This window comes from Corapipo altera, unplaced genomic scaffold (assembly GCF_003945725.1).
Source record: "Corapipo altera isolate COAL_440 unplaced genomic scaffold, ASM394572v1 55, whole genome shotgun sequence".
Classification (NCBI taxonomy): domain Eukaryota; kingdom Metazoa; phylum Chordata; class Aves; order Passeriformes; family Pipridae; genus Corapipo; species Corapipo altera.
Window position 1 is genome coordinate 8,285,875 of NW_020884882.1, and position 15,729 is coordinate 8,301,603.

Genomic DNA, 15,729 nt, shown 5'->3' on the forward strand with positions numbered 1-15,729 from the left:
AAAAAAGCTTAGAGGGATTCAAAGCTGAATTCACTGCTGGGGCACCTGTTTTAAGGAATTTGGGTAGAAGAGGATGGTGGGAAGTGTTAAGTGTGCTAATGTTCCTTGTATCCATTTTTTTGGTACTAATTTCCCTCTCCTTTCCACTTCCCCTAAAAGGACACCCTGTATGCCTACCCCTGTGGCTCTGACCACACTCCCAGCCCCATGGCCAGCCGTGTACCCTTGGAAGCAGCCCCGCTCCTGGAGAAAACCGAGGCCCGTCTGACAGCTGTGGCAGTGAATGTGGAAGATGGCCACACCATTGCTTTTCTGGGAGACAGCAGAGGGAGGCTGCACAAGGTATGATCTGGGTGCAACAGAAAGCAAAGAGGATAAAACTAATCCGGGATGCTCAGGTGAAAGGGGGAAAAAATGCAATTTCTCTTGTCCCTTGGGAAGTCGGGTTCCTACTAAAGACTGTTACTATCAAACAGTCTCTTCTCACACTCTACTGGCTGTGGAGAATGTGAACACCCCCAAACAGTGGTCACGTTGCCTTTGATTACATCTGCACTGAGCCAGCATCACGGCTGGTGCATCCTGTGTGGTTTCTGCAGGTACTGTGAGGCACGTGCTTCATGTGGCCAAAGTCATGGAGGTTTTGGTGGGAGGTTGAAATCCTTACACACAGCAGGGATTCCAACTTGTTCCTGATGTAGGATGGGTGTCCCCAGCTCCTGTTACGATGCTTTGCCTGCGCTCAGCTGTGATCTCCTGCAGGTGTACATAGGAGCCATGGGAGATGCACATATATACGCTTCGTTAGCTGTCCCGTCGAACAGCGTGGTGAGTGGAGACCTGCTGTTTGACCAGTTGCAGGAGCACCTCTTCGTCATGACCCAGTCAATGGTAAGAGCAATACAATCCCTTCCACAGAGGAGCTGAAAGCATTTGAGGTCCAAACTACTGACAGGAGCGTGGGAGGCAGAGGAACTTTGTATGGCTAAGCCTGTGCTGGGCAGCAGCTGCCTGTCAGTCTGACTTACAGGGACGGGGACTGGCCTTTTCCAGAAGCTGGAGGAAGCCTTGTTACCCTAAACCGTGTCCTGTTCGCATGTGCATTTTCCTAAGTCTGTCAGACTGTATCAGCAATGATGGAGGAATGTGAACTGCAGGCTATAAAAGGCTGCTCTGCTGGCATGAAGACAAGGGACCACAAATTCCTGGGTTCCACTGTATTGAGCAGGAATTGTTTGGACAACAGTCTGCATCTCCATCTAAGCAGAATAATGTGAGCCTCTGGGTTCACATGTGACCCATCTTGGTTTCGCAGGAGATTAGAAGAGAAAAGGGAGGTTTTGTGTATTAAAAGTGTAGTACTTCTGGTTTTAATCAGTTAAGAGATTAAGCTGTTCTTCTGTAGGCATGTAACCTACAAAAAGCAGGAATGTGTGGGAAATGTCTGCAGATAGCAGAGGTGTGCTCTGACTGGGAATGTAATAACAATCTTGCAGATGAAATCAAGCTGTATAAGGAGCCATGTGAGGCACCTTTCCCTCTTCTCCTGCTTTCTGTAATTCTGTTTGCACCCAGAGGCAGTTGGAGGAAAAAAGGCACTGCGATGCCTCGGGCTTTTGGGATATTGGTGTCTGCTGAGTAGGAAATCCAGCTATGGATACTTTATTTGAGAGGATTTGTACAACACCACTCATATCAGCAACTTGAGCTGGAAAAAAAAGGATCCTCCTAGCAAGGGGAAAAGCAGCCCTTGAGTTACTCTAAAGGAAAGAACAAACAAAAATGAGAGCATGCTGGAAAGCTACTGCTTCCCTTCACTCCCCCAGTGCAGTTTGAGATACTTGTAAAATTTGTAACACTTCAAAGGAGGAGTTGAAATCTGTGAGTGGAAGAAGATTAGGGAAATCTGAAATATATCCTTAACAGTAATTGTTCTGTCAATTAAAAGATGCAAATTACATCATGTACTTAGCAAAAGTAATAGGTCTGGGATTAGAAGTTGGTATTTCAAAGTAGCTGACAGTAGTAGCTGAAGTGTAGTAGTGGATTAAAGAGGGCAAGAGGCTGAAATCAGCAAGGATAGTAAGTTAAAGCAGAGAAGTTTTGCAAGTAAAATTTACCTCTAGATGGCAGAAGGTTTTTGTTCCACATTGATCAAAGTTTCGTGGTCTGCTTCCAGTCAGTTCTGCCAGGTAGAGCTGGACAATAGTGCAGATGGATTCAGAGGCCTCAGCTGGAGCTGCTGTCTCCAGCTTCAGTCACCTGTGTGTCAAGAGAGATCTCATATGACAGAGTCCAGAAAAGTAAAAGAATGGATGATAATCAGTCTGCTATTCTTTAATCTACTTTGTTAAAATACAGTTTTATGACTAAATAAAGTCACCTCCTTGCAAAATGTGTCACAGATAACTTATGAATAGCAATATGCTTTACTTGCCTCAGTGCCTCTGTACAGCATGATGTGAAATGGCCATTCAGATGGGCTCTGGAAACTTGTTCCTTTATTTTTTGCTTGTTTTTATGGGAAGATAAATTGGGGATTGAGAACTTGCTTTGGTGAGCATGCAAATATGGGACTTTTTAGTTAGGTGTAAGGAGCCAATGATCTGGGAGCTGTGTTGTGTGTGATGTGTTTTCACTTTTCATTTCTTTTTGTGACAGGTGGTAAAGGTTCCCATAATGGAATGTTCCCTGTACTTGGACTGTGAATCCTGTCTGGCACTGAAAGATCCCTACTGTGGCTGGTGTGTCCTTCAGGGACGGTAAGATAGATCCCTGTTCACCTGCAAGGATTTTAGAGAGATAGTGCTTAGGGATTGTCTCTGCTTCCTCTCTTCCTTATATCTCTGTCTGGATTTAGTTTATTTTTAGTTCCTTTGTGGGATATTCACTCTAACTTACCATTCTTCTTTCTGCCTCCCTAAAAGGGCATCTTTTCATTGCTTTTTGGGTCTTTGCTCACCACTCACGATTCTCCTGTCCAGTGGACTTCAGCCTGGCTTTAGTCTGGCTGCAGCTCAAACTGCCTCATTTCAAATGTAAAGAAACTATCTTGTCTCTTCTTCTGGTGTCACTCTCTTATTTATCACTCTTTCACTTCTTGCTTCCCTACTGATGTTGCTTAATGAGACATTGTTTATTCCAGTGTGTGTGTGTGTCTGCTTACTAGCTCTGTTCCCCTGCAGAAAACCAGAGGAACTAGTTCATGACCCTTGAAGCTCCAGAAGTGCCTACCCATCTATATTTTGGCAACAGTTCATCCTATTATTGAAAGTGGTGGGAAGCTGGGACTTCTGTGGCTTGCGTAGCAGCTTCCCCAAGACTCTAGCAAGGCTTGAGACAGTCAGTGTCGCCTTGGAAGCCAAACCCCTCCTGCTGCACAGATGTCTCACAGGGCTTCTTGCTGTTTCCCTGCAGGTGCAGCCGTCGCTCCGAGTGCTTGCGGTCCAGGTTGAGTGAGCAGTGGCTCTGGAGCTTTAACTCTACCCAGCAGTGTCTGTCTGTCCAGTCACTAACTCCAGCCAATATCAGCAGGGAGGAAAAGAGAAATGTGAGTGGTGATGATCCTCTGATGATGCTCAAGCTGTAGAGAGTCCCCTGCAGACTGAGGAGTCACAAGTCCTTCTGTTGCTTTCTGTGGGGTACTGAACCACTGAACCTTCAAGTATGTTCTTTGCTTACATGAGGGACTTATCTCCTGGTACTGCCAAGTTGTTCATTTACTTGTTTGGGTTTTTTTCCCCATAAAACTAAATGTCCTTGCCTGCTAAGAGTTACTGGGTGCTTTGGAGTATGTGATGGCTGCTTGGGTGCGATCCCTCCTCGTTTTAGTATCTATAGGGTGCCAGTGTCTCTGCTTTCAATGTTTGTTCCTGACACTTGCTGTCAGGAAGATCTGAAAGGAGTTACCCAAAATTACATCTCCAGTCTGGCATGTGAGAGCTGGCAGAAAAGCTAAGAAGGTGCTGGAGTGATTTGAAGTCTGTCATTGTGTCAGGAAGTGGCAAGAACCTGTCTTTTGCTAGAGGCTTGGGCAAAGGGGGAAGTTGTCAGTTGCTGGAGGAATGCCAAGTTCAGTTTGGGAATGGCAAGAGATGATGAATGGAACAGTCAGTCCTAGGAGACATTATAGGAAAATGAGTGTATGTGTAGATAACTACTTTATGAGGTTCTTCCTTTGAAAAAGCAGAACCAGAAAATTAGATGAAATGAGGGCAAATTATTAGAGGGCAAATTATTTACTGGATAATATTGAATTGGCAGATATTCTTGGCCATCTCGGATTTACCTTCTCTGCGCGAGGAAGAATTTTACTCGTGTTACTTTGAAGATTATGAAAGCCCAGCAGTTCTGACAGAATCAGGAGTCATGTGTCCTTCTCCAGATCCCAGCCAAGCACCAGCTTTGCCAACAGGAAAAGGTTAGTGAAATGCTTTAAATGGAGCATGATAGCTCTGATAACATTGTTGAGAGAAAGTACATTGTAGGTCCATTGGATTGCCAGGATTAACAGCCATGAGCGTATGTGGACTGTCAGCAGGTGTTCATTTCATTCCTCATAATATCTGTTTACTTTCTGCTTGTGTGTCACACACATCCTGTGCTATTTTGGGCTGTTGCCAAATTCCAATGCCAAATTCTGATAGTTGGAAAAGAGATCCTGTTTGAAGGGTTGTATGCAAATCTGAGTGTTATTTGAAATGCAGTCTCGAGGGGTGACTGGTTTGGCAGCTTTGTCATAAATCAGGAGAGAGAACTCTTCAACAGTGCTGTATTATTTAAAGCAAACAAAATGCAAACCTTCTCAAAATCCATGTAGTGGGAGAGAAGAAAATACATGTAAGGAAAGGCAAGAAGAGACCCACAGTCCTTAAAGTTAGAAATAAAGCTGCAGCACGGCATAACCTCAGAAAATACATAGTCAGCCTGTGAACAATAGCTGGCTGAGTATTGCTGATTGGCCACTCTAAAGGACCTGGAAAGTTCTCAGTTTATCTTCTCATTGGATTTTACCCAGCCTGTCAGTGTGAGCTCTGATGAGCTGATCTCTTCAAAGAGCTTGTTCATCTGATGTAAAAGGCAGGTGCCAGTTGGGAAACGTTCCACACAATTCACCTAAAGGGCTGAACAGATTTTCCAAGCAAGTATGCAGCTGGCTAATAGGTCTGAAGCAATCTCCATGGACATAACATGACAGCTAACACACTCATTCAATCTCAAACTCCTACATTTTCAGTATTATTCATAGTATTACAATATCTGGCTTTCACACTACTGTAGCCTGGAAGAAAACAACCAGGGTGGTCAGAAACAGAGGGAAAGGGCCTCATGGACTGCCACTGAAGGCAGAGTGGGCAGGATTGGCTTCCCTGTTTAGCTGTGCAAACGTGGGCCTGAATTTAAGCAGAGTTGTGAAAATCAGTGTAGTTAAAGCCACAGTCTGGTTCTCATTGTTCCAGGGTTCAGATATTCTTATCACCTCCTTTGTAAGTCAGTCTTGCTTTTAATCCAAGATGCTTTACCTACGTTACTTTCATATTGCATCTCTGAGGCTTATCCAGTGGCTCCTGTTCTGTGGCCTAAACCTGCTCGTGGATGGTTTTTGTCTGTTTGATCTATTTCTGTTGTCCTTTTGCTTCCGCAGCTCTTCTCCCACTCGATGAACGGGCATTCCTAACATAGAATTTTGCCACGTTAACTGTGCCAACTTTTCTTCTGTTCCTTAGATTTCCTCTCTCGTTCACTCTACTGCTAGTCCTTCTTTGTACAGCGTCTGTACTCTGCTAAGATGAATTTGAAGCTGGTAACTAGATTCATACAATGCTTTTTACGTGAGATCTCATCAGAGCCTTAGATACCAGCGTTTTCCTGTTCCTACTTATAATACTTTCCCCAGCACACTAAAATATTTGCCTTTTTCCAGCTTTCTTTTAAAGGTTGCATACCAGCTTATCTGTCACTTGTAGCTGTTGAGCCCCAAGCTGGTAGCACAAACTTTTACTCTCAATTTGCAAGTGCTCGACCTCATCTTCTGTACTGTCAAACAGCATTATTGGCATCATGGGAAATAATGGCCTCTTTGGAGAAAGGAATATTTATAAATACGGTGTCATAACCCTGAAATGCTGGGAGGTGTTATCCCTTCCAACACTGCCAAAAGCAATCACCTCTATGACAGTGATAGGAGTTGGCAGTACTGCAGTGACTCCAGCCTCCAGCCGCATAGGATACCCTTATTTTCTCCTAATCATAGGTTTCCATACACCCCTAATTACTAACTGATTGATTAGCATACTGCTTGACTTGTTGTCCTCTCAGGAACCCAGCTTAGGCCTGACTGATTCTTCACATGTTAATTGTTTTGCTGTGACTAGAGCTTGCTTGCAAGAGGAGCTCTGAATTCTCAGTCTGAGAGGGACAGTGGACAAGGTTCTTGTTACTTATTTTTATAGCCAACTGCCTTTGAGAAATGACAGCTCCTGGACTGGAGCAGTTCTCCATTATTTGAAGAACTAATAACAACTCTAAGGTTGGAGGCATTTGTCTAGAACAAGATTAATTATCTGATTTAGTACTGTCATATGCAAAATATCTCCTTTAGGCTGATGCTATCAGCTGCAGCAAGTTTTGACCATATCTACAGCTATTTGGTCTACAGAAAACAGTGACAGTCTCTTCCCAAAGAAAACAGGGCTATCCTGAGGCTTGTAGTTGACGTGAGATCTGGATTGAAAGCAGATAAGCCTTCAGTCGTTGCAGCTGAGATTACAGGTCTCTTATAAACTTCTTCACTGACTCAGTTCTCAGTCTGGTTGTAGAACAAAGCTCTCAAGGTGAAGGCAGTATGTGAAGGGCCATGTCCATTCTAAGGTTTTCATTTTCCTTTGGATGACAAAGAAAGACAATCAGCTTTGAGCCTCAGTGTTACATCTTCCTCTAATACAGAGATGGCAGTGGAATTATAGAGATAAAGATTGAGGGATCTTCAGACTAGGCTTCCTTCCCATGGGTTGGCAAGAGCTGTCACAAACTACACCTGACAGACTTGTCCAGCCTGTTTTTAGTGTCTGTAGGATAATCCAGTGATTGAGATGCTGGAAGCATGGAAGGGGATCTGTCTCTGTGTTTGACGGTGTCTCTCCTAAAGCATGCTGTGTCTCCTAACAGTATGGCAAACTATTATAGGGGCTCCATTTCTAAGGAATTTTTATTTTCATTTTCAGATCATGTCACCATAAAGCTCGTAGTGCGTTTCCATGACATCTTCATTGCTTCTGTGGACTTCTCTTTCTATGACTGTGCTGCAGTGGCCCTGCTGTGGAAATCGGCACCGTGAGAACCTGCTTTTTCTGTTCTGTAGTTCTAGTGAGGGTGGCTGTACCTTCCTGGGTCGTCCTTTCTTAGCAACTGCTTTTCTGTCATTGTCCCAGGTGTCAGAAGTGTGTGAGCAGTCTCTGGGGATGTAACTGGTGCATCCAGCAGCACCTCTGCACCCACAAAGCAACCTGTGAGGAGGGAACCATTATCTACAATGAAAGGGTACGTCTCCTACTCAGTCCTAGTCCTGTGTGCTGTAACAGCCTCAGTGAGTCAGATTTCTTCTCAGGTAAAATAGCAGCTGTCAGTAACATCAAGCAAGGAGGTGAGCAAAGAGGAGCTCCCCTTGGAGTGACACGAGGCTCTGCATCCCTGATACTACAGATTTCTGGGGAAATGCCATCAGATTAAGCAGGTCGCCCTTATCCTGGAGCTATCCAGCCTGTGTTTTCAGAGTGAGGGACAAGAGCAAGCTGGCCAGGAGGCTCCAAGTGGGGAGGTAGAACAGATGCCATTTTTGGCTGCCACAGGTGGCCTTGCAGTTTTGCGGGGGATGAAGACTGGCAGACCTCCCTCTGAGAGAAGGTGAGAGCAGGCACCCGTGGGAAGAGGGAATGTTGCTGGATTTTCTGCACTGTGAGCATTCCCCAGCCCCATCCCGAGAAGACAGCATAAAATACAGCTCTCATTAAAATCCAGAGGATGAAGCAGCCTCCTGTCTATGGGAAGTGATACAGAGTGTTTCTCTGTTTGGGTTTTATTGTTTCATTTCTTTCCCTCTTCTCACCCCACCATGTTGTTTTTCTCTAGGCCCAGATCCCATCCTCAAGTGTGTATCCTTCTTCAGCCGCTCCCCTCACCAAGTCCTCTACCACAGCCCCAACCGTGGCCACAAAACCCATCACTACCCCTGTGCATGTGGGACCAAGCACTGAGGCCCCCACAGAGCCCATCCATGTCACGCCCTCCGCAGCCCCAGATCCGATGACTGAGCCTGTGGAAACCCTCAGCTACACGTACCTGACTCTCTCGACCGAAGCCGCCCCTCTCCAGGCCGCCACAGAATCCCCGCTCCCACCACCAGCAGACAAACCTGCTGTCACTGTGCCAGAGACAACCTCTCCTGCTGCATCTGTCCTCACCAGCCCATCCAAAAATGTGGATCCCGCAGCCCTGCCCACTGAAGGGCCAGCCACAGCCCAGGAGCCACGGCACACCCACCCACCCACCACCCCCGTGGGTAGCCCCCTGCACACGTCTGCAGCCGCAGTAACACCTTCCTCTCCTGTCACCGGTTTCAAGTGGGCTCCAAGTCCTTTTCCTACCACAGAGGCACTGACATTTGCCATCCCATCTCCCCAGACCCCCAGCCAGGTGCCAGGGAGCCCTGTTGCCTCTGATGACTCTCCTGGATTACCAGGAACTGAACTATCTGCTTCAGAGCTCCCACCATCAGCTCCCCCCGAGTGGCTGCTGGAGGAAGGCACAGAACTCCAGGACACAGAGGACTGGATGGATTTGCTGCAGGCTGAGAATGACACATCTCTCTTCTCTGCTTCTACTCTTCTGTCGGGTGATGGCGATTCTTCAGAGAGGGATGTCCCTGACTATCCTCGGATCCTTCGCCCTGACCTCGATTATCAGTATGATGCCCCTGAGTTTTGGGAGGAGGTAAGTTACTGGGCTTTGGAATTCACAGGCTAAGGCTTGTAACTCTTTGATATTTTCATGCAGATTGCCAGTCTAGTATTTCAGCACTCAGGAGAGGTTTTGCCCTGTGGTTTTTTCAGAATGAAGAGCCTAGCTGGGGTCCAGATGCATGTCCCTGCGTGCAGGGAATCCAGGGATCTTCACTGTTTCCAGTCAATGTGGCGAGGAAGATAACCCTGCTGGGAAAGAACTTCCACCTCTATCAGGTAGTCAGCTCAACACCATCACCTTTGAGAAACTGTATTATTACAGGGCACTGTTTGGGCAACCTGGCCACTGAACTGCTAAAAATATGTGTAAGACACATTTGTAGCCTTGCCTAGGTTTCTCCTAGAGGAGTAACCTACTTCTGTGCATAAAGAATTCCATAGCTGGATTTATTGGTGAGTAGAAGGTCACCCAGAAAAAGGGAGAGTACAGGTGTACACCAACCTGCTGGAGAAGATCTGCATGCGTTTGGATTAAATTGCACCTGTACTGCAGATGCTAGTTTTTGGAATAACTTCCTGCTGAATCCCTGCTGATTGTTTGTGTCTCCATAAACTAAAGATAAGTCATCTGTTCCCTTTCCTTTCTGGCATGCTCAAGTTAATGTGGCTATTCCTGTCATACCTGAAACTTCTGCAGTGGCGAAAACCACCCTTGACAGCTGTTTCTTGGGTGTGGCTTTGATAAAAATTCTCTTTGCTTCTCAAGACAGAAGATGATTTAGTAACCTTTTACAAACAACTGCCTCAGAGCATGCAGCCCACAGTCTTATTATTACTTTATTAGTTAAACCTGACATACTGCACTGCTCAGAGTAGCAGAGCTGGTTACATGATAGATGCATATCCATCGTTTTTACAAGAAGTATCTAAGCAATTCAGTGGAAGGTTTGCAGGAAAGAGAGAGAGAGAGAGAGAGGAGAAAAAGACACTTAGTGTTTTTCACATGCTCTGCCCTAATCTGTGTACTCCACTCTTCACTTCCAAGCTGATGTTTCACAGAGACAAACAGGCATAACTTCGCAGTCCCACTGGTTTTCCATTAATTCCCTCCTTTGTGCTGAGTTCTCCCCACAGTGACGCACGTGCTCCCTTCTAGGTGTTTTGGTTTGTGTTGGTTTACCTTTCATACATGGAGGCAGTGACAGCATAGAGAAGCCTTGAATGTAGTGTAGAGTTGGCATAATGAAGGGAATGGGAGGAGCACACTCCTGGCACAGTAGGTGGCTTGGTAAAAGGTACTGAACTGGAGAGGCAGGACGACACTTGTGCAGCCTGAAGCTGTGTCATGGAGAAATGGTACCATGTGTCTCTTCTCTGCAGGACCAGCAGTGGGACTATGAATGTGTCCTGAACGTGGAGGGGAGGACAGTGGTGATGGATGCTTATGTGGAAGGAGATGAAACAAACCGGTCTCTCTGTTATATCACCTGCCAGATGAACCAGGTGAGTGCTCGGATTACTGTGCCATTTCAGAATTCACACTGGTGCTGGTTTTGCTCAGCGGGCTGGAAGGCAAGCTCTGGGGAAAAGAGCATGTTTTGCAAAAATATCTGTAGGATATTTAGCACTATGGGGCCCTCATCTGTGATGCTGCTGCCCATCAGTACTGGTATCTTCAACTTGCAGGAAGGTTGTGCAGTCTGAGCCACACAACCTGTTGGTGCCTTGGCTGTAGCGGACGATGATGCTGTCTCTGAACTGGCCAGCACAGTACTGCTCCTCCTTTAGCTTGAGGCACTGTTGTTTGTCATTCTCTGGATTGTGACTTCTGTGATGGTTGTTCTGTTGTGAAAAGAAAACTGCTGTCAATGCCACTGTTCTTCCTTGGCAGTGGATTGTAAGATTACCAGCAAAATTAAAACAGCCATGTACGTTTCTGGATGATGTGTGAATTTTGCTTAAGGCAAGATTTGCAAGCAGAGGTGATATTTTTAGTTCACAAGCTCATGTAGTTAAGGGAGAAGAACAACACAGGCTTTTGTGCACATGAGCCCTACAGACCAGTTGTAATCTTACATCTTTAGCTCTGCTGAAATGGCATAAATGCCAGCTTGAGCAGTTTTCTGAGCAAGTGGCTTGTAGATAGGAATACGCCATTTAGGAATGCAGTTAGGAAGTTCGACAAATATTGTTGTGAGCACACATTTGTTTTCAGTGTTCCTCCTAGTGAACAAAGCCTGCTACTTTTTCTAGAGCAGAATTGTGGCTGTAGGAATCAGGCCTGTGCTGCCACTGCCCCAGCTAACACTACCTCGTCTGCATGCATGGGAAGCTCTGTGTAGGCTGTGCCGTGCACTCTGCAGGGCAGATGCTGATGCTTTTTGCCTATTCAGCTGTTTTGTCGTGCCTCTATTAAATCCTCTTGATGGTCTTTGTCTTTTCAGTACAGTTACACGGCATCTCAACTTGAATTCAACGCTGTGGTGTTTGTGCAGAGGCGACGACACCTTCGAGTGGACAGTGCTGCAGATCTTCACGGTAGGAGTGCAACACCTTCCCAGAAGGAAAACATAGAGCCTCACTTCCCTTGCTTGTCACAATGAGGAGCGGGTTCTGTATAGGGTGCCAAGTTCCTGGATTGTTCTGTGCCCTATGGGGATGTTTGCAGATGCCTCTGACTTTTTCTCCTTTGCAGTGACTTTTTACAACTGCTCTGTGGGACACACTGATTGTAGCCGATGCCAAACAGCTGACTCAAAGTACAACTGCGTGTGGTGTGGAGGTGACAACCCCAGCTGTATCTTCAGGGGCTCTTGCAAGGAAGAAATTGAAGACCTGTGTCCAGCACCTCTCATTCACTCTGTGAGTAATTTGCTCGCTAGTGTACTGCACCTGGGGCAAGGAGGGCTCCGTTCTGCAGTGGAAATCAAAGGGCTGTGAACCCAGAGTGCAAACAGTGCAGCTCCATAACACACTGGCCATCTGAAGAGCAAGGTAGTCCTATTCAATTGTGATCCCTCAGTGTTGTGAGGATTCTAGGCTGTTGTGCTGGGCTTTCAGTTTGCTGATAGAAAATAGTGGGGAAAGATGCATTTGTATCTCGTGCAAGCTGAAAATGGTACACCAGGAGCAGAATCATTCAGGAGCTGGGAAAGGATCCACAGGATGGATCCTCCAACTGTCCCCAGCCAGACCCTGAAACAGGTCGGCCCAACTGAGCCTGGGGCAAAGGAGAGCAAAACCTAATGATAACAGCACAGCAAAGATGGGAAAGGCATGAGAGATTGCTGGAATTAATTATTTTTGTCTGTTTATTTTAAATGTTTCTTGCTAACTGCCACATGACAAGTGTCTGTAGCCATGTGTCCCTTTTGCTGTCAGCTTGTCCTCCCTCCAGTGGCACACAACATCCATGTGCTGCATCTTGTCTTAGTTTATCTTGGATGCTGCTCAGGGACAGAGCTTTGACGTTTGTGCAGCATGCAATTCATTGTCGTCCTGATGCTGAGGGGGGAATGGTGCTTGCTGCTTCAATACTAGTAACGTGTATTGGCTTGTGCATTCCCACTCTTCAGCACAAATGCCCTGTGGAGTGGTCAGCATGTTAATGGGAAGGCAAAGCAGGGCAGTCTTTGCCTTCAAGTGGATTATCACCTCTGGGTGGGGACTGCTGGCAACAGCGAGGTACGGGAAAGAAGGCTCCAACTGTGGTGTTCTTTAAGGCCTTTCTTCTGGTGAGGCTGCGACCTGGTACTAGTCCAAGCCAGTAAAAAGAGTCAGTGAACTGAGCAGGCAGAGTTGAAGGGCCATGTGCTGTAGATCAGTCGCCAGACTGCAGAGGTCTGAGATACTGTGACATTTACACATGCGCGGATGTCTTTGCAGGTGTACCCCCTGTCTGGACCAGTGGAAGGTGGCACTAGAATCACCATCACTGGCTCAAACCTCGGGCAGAAACATCAAGACATTGCAGAAACTGTCACTGTTGCAGGAATTCCCTGTGCCGTAGATGCTCAAGAGTATGAGATCTCTAGCAGGTAGAGTATCTGTGAAGCCTCCTCCCAGAGGCAGGCGCTGGCTTTTCCCTTGGCTGCTGACCCAGCCTGAGATGTCTTTGCCTTTGCTGTAGCAGGTATTGAGCCTTGCCCATTCCCCAGGAAGTGCCCTGAGTAAGGTCTCTATCTGAATAGTTGCTTAGGCAGTGACCTTAGAGGAATAAGGTCGTGTATGAGGCGACAGCCAAACGGCGATGCCGTATTCCGACCATGCTGCCCATACAGAGCCTGCAGTCCAGCCAGGTCAGGGAGTCATAGGCTCAGAGCCCTGCAGTTCACGGATGTCTCTCCCAGCCACAGGGTGATTTCAACAGAGCAAAGGACATGGCTTGTGCAGGTGTTACTGATAGGGAAATATCCTGACCATGTTAACACAGGGTGAGGATGGGAACACGTGGTTGGAGGCACACCCCTAGACTCTCAGTCTTCACTTGCCAGCTAGACTTCCACTGCCAGGAACAAACCCAATGAAAAGACCTTCTCGACCAGGGACAGGTGAGGGAGTCCTGGTGGGCCCTGTGCCACCCTTCTGGTCACCAGGAGTGCCTGGCAGGTCACACAATGGTTGTAAAAGTAGTGGCAAAGAGAGGGATGTGAAGCAGAAAGACCTGTCCTGCTGAATCCAGCTCATGTCAGTGATAGAGAACTGCATAGCTGGTGTGTCTGGCCAGGACAGAACCATATAAGAAGGCAATAATTAAGTGTCAGGTGGTGTGATTTGGGGGACCAAGGAGAAAGGGATACCTGTGTATTTGGCCTGTGGCAGGGCAGGTAGGTGGGAGCCTTGGACAAGGAAGGGAGAGGAGCCAAACAAACAGCAGGAGAAGAGGAGAGCAATTGTGAGTAATCTCTTGCCAGAGCTATCACAAATGTATTTTTCCATTCTGTGGTAGCAACAGTTGTAGCACCCTTCCCTCTAGGAGCCAGGTAAGATCCTGCTGGGAATGGCCTGCTGTGTCGAGCACTGTTGTCCTGTCTGTGTGCTTTGTTTGTCTGGATCCATCTGCTTTCTGTTTGCATCCTAGAATTAGAGCATAATCTTCCTGGGGTTAGCACTGTCTGTGTTCTGTATCTATAAATCACCTGGCATCACAGCAGCTTGGCTTGGGCTGCACTGCCTAAGTTCAAATTCCTGAGCTTCTTTAGTTGAGGGGATATAGCTGTGAACCTGGAACCCACTCCCGAGCAAGGCCCAGACAAAATTAATCTCATGCTGTGCAGGAAGGCTGGGAAGTCTCCTGCAGAGTAGCTTTTCTGGTAGCAAATCAGTGCTGTAACATGGGATTCCTTGCTGCTCTTTTCTTAATTTAACTTGACTTTTCACCTTGTTAGCATCTCCCACATTAAATTATGTCTGGAAAAAGGGCTGGGAAGAATGGTTGGTGCAGATCAGGGGATCTGGCTCATTCTAGAGGCCACTGGCTGAAGACCAGTGCCATCTGAACCCACAGTCTTGAGTCTTCTGTATCAGACACAGCACTAATCTGTGCACTGACCACTGCTGGCCTGGGGTCCCTCCAGATGTGTCTAATTTTGATCAGCCCTGGACAATGGCAGAGTTCTTGGACTCTTCATGCATCTGTATTACAGTGGGTGTCATCCTGTCTGTCCCAGAAAGAACAATCTTAGATAGGATGGGCCTGTTTGGAACTGGCCCTTGCTTTTTTCTGCTGCACCTAATCCATCTTTTAGAGATGTTTCTCGGTGTTTAGTTGTATATTCTGAGCATGAGATAACTCTGGAAGAAGGGAGCAGTGGTTGCTGGATGGTTTGAGGACATGATGTGATGGATGCAGCTCACCTGCTTTTCCCTGGTGTGACACTGTTCTTGGATTGTCCTGCAGTATCGTGTGTGTCACTGGCGGCAGCTGGACAGAGAGATTTGGGCATATTGTGGTGGAAGTGCCTGGAGGAGGACGAGGCGTTTCTGGGCATGTTTTCACCTATCAGGTAACATAACTGTGATACCTCCCCTGTGTTTCAAGTATCCCTGCTAAATGGCTGTTTGCTGCGTGAACTTATGGGACTCTACCAGGCACTTCTGATGTGGTGTGTGGTGTGTTGGGATTTGTTTTGTTTTGTTCTCCTCCCATTCCCTCTTTAGATTATAAGAACAGTATAATACTAATACTAAAGATCCTGTAGTCTAGTGATTTTATAGGGTTTTTTTACAATGGTAACTATCAAATGCATAAAGAAAGAGGAAAAATACAGGGTATCTTTTCAGTTTGAAGATTTATTTTTTTTTATTGATGGTCTAACACCTTACTAAGACTTCTGACTTCCCTTTTGTTAATTTTCAAATGGTTGTTTGAACACACTTTTAGCTTCTGCCTTTCAGCAGCTAGTGGCAGTAAGTCCAGAGTTCCTGTACATTGTATGGAGAAATGTTTCCTATTATTTTTAAACATGTTTCTGTTAACTTTTTGATATCTGAAACCCAGCAACTATGAAATAATATTTAAGCAATCTTTAGGTACAATTATTCCTTTTTTGTCTTTGCTGCATAAGTTACAAATTATGTATCTAGTTGCTTGTCTCCCTCTCCCATAGGAAGGGGAGAGAGATGCAGAAAACTACTGGACTTTTCCATTTTTGGCTCTATGGAACCATATATATATGCTGAACTATGCTGTTGCTCCCTTCTCTTGATTTTGGTTCTGTTATCACCATTTTGAGGCACTGATGAGAAGTGCAAAAGGAACTTTTACTGTGAC

General features: G+C 46.3%; 1 protein-coding gene across 4 annotated transcripts in view; it reads left to right on the top strand.

Annotated features, from left to right (window-relative positions):
- The window catches only part of PLXNB1 (plexin B1), a 65,480-nt gene that overhangs the window by 31,034 nt on the left and 18,717 nt on the right, over positions 1 to 15,729 (top strand). For all 4 annotated transcript variants that reach the window (XM_027640345.1, XM_027640344.1, XM_027640346.1 and 1 more), the window contains 14 exons: positions 160 to 342; positions 763 to 891; positions 2,662 to 2,762; positions 3,418 to 3,550; positions 4,264 to 4,420; positions 7,224 to 7,332; positions 7,431 to 7,539; positions 8,128 to 8,988; positions 9,108 to 9,233; positions 10,338 to 10,460; positions 11,402 to 11,495; positions 11,653 to 11,819; positions 12,843 to 12,994; positions 14,857 to 14,962. In XM_027640345.1, the coding sequence (XP_027496146.1) occupies positions 160 to 342; positions 763 to 891; positions 2,662 to 2,762; positions 3,418 to 3,550; positions 4,264 to 4,420; positions 7,224 to 7,332; positions 7,431 to 7,539; positions 8,128 to 8,988; positions 9,108 to 9,233; positions 10,338 to 10,460; positions 11,402 to 11,495; positions 11,653 to 11,819; positions 12,843 to 12,994; positions 14,857 to 14,962 (2,550 nt within the window). The remainder of the gene's footprint in view (positions 1 to 159; positions 343 to 762; positions 892 to 2,661; positions 2,763 to 3,417; positions 3,551 to 4,263; positions 4,421 to 7,223; positions 7,333 to 7,430; positions 7,540 to 8,127; positions 8,989 to 9,107; positions 9,234 to 10,337; positions 10,461 to 11,401; positions 11,496 to 11,652; positions 11,820 to 12,842; positions 12,995 to 14,856; positions 14,963 to 15,729) is intronic.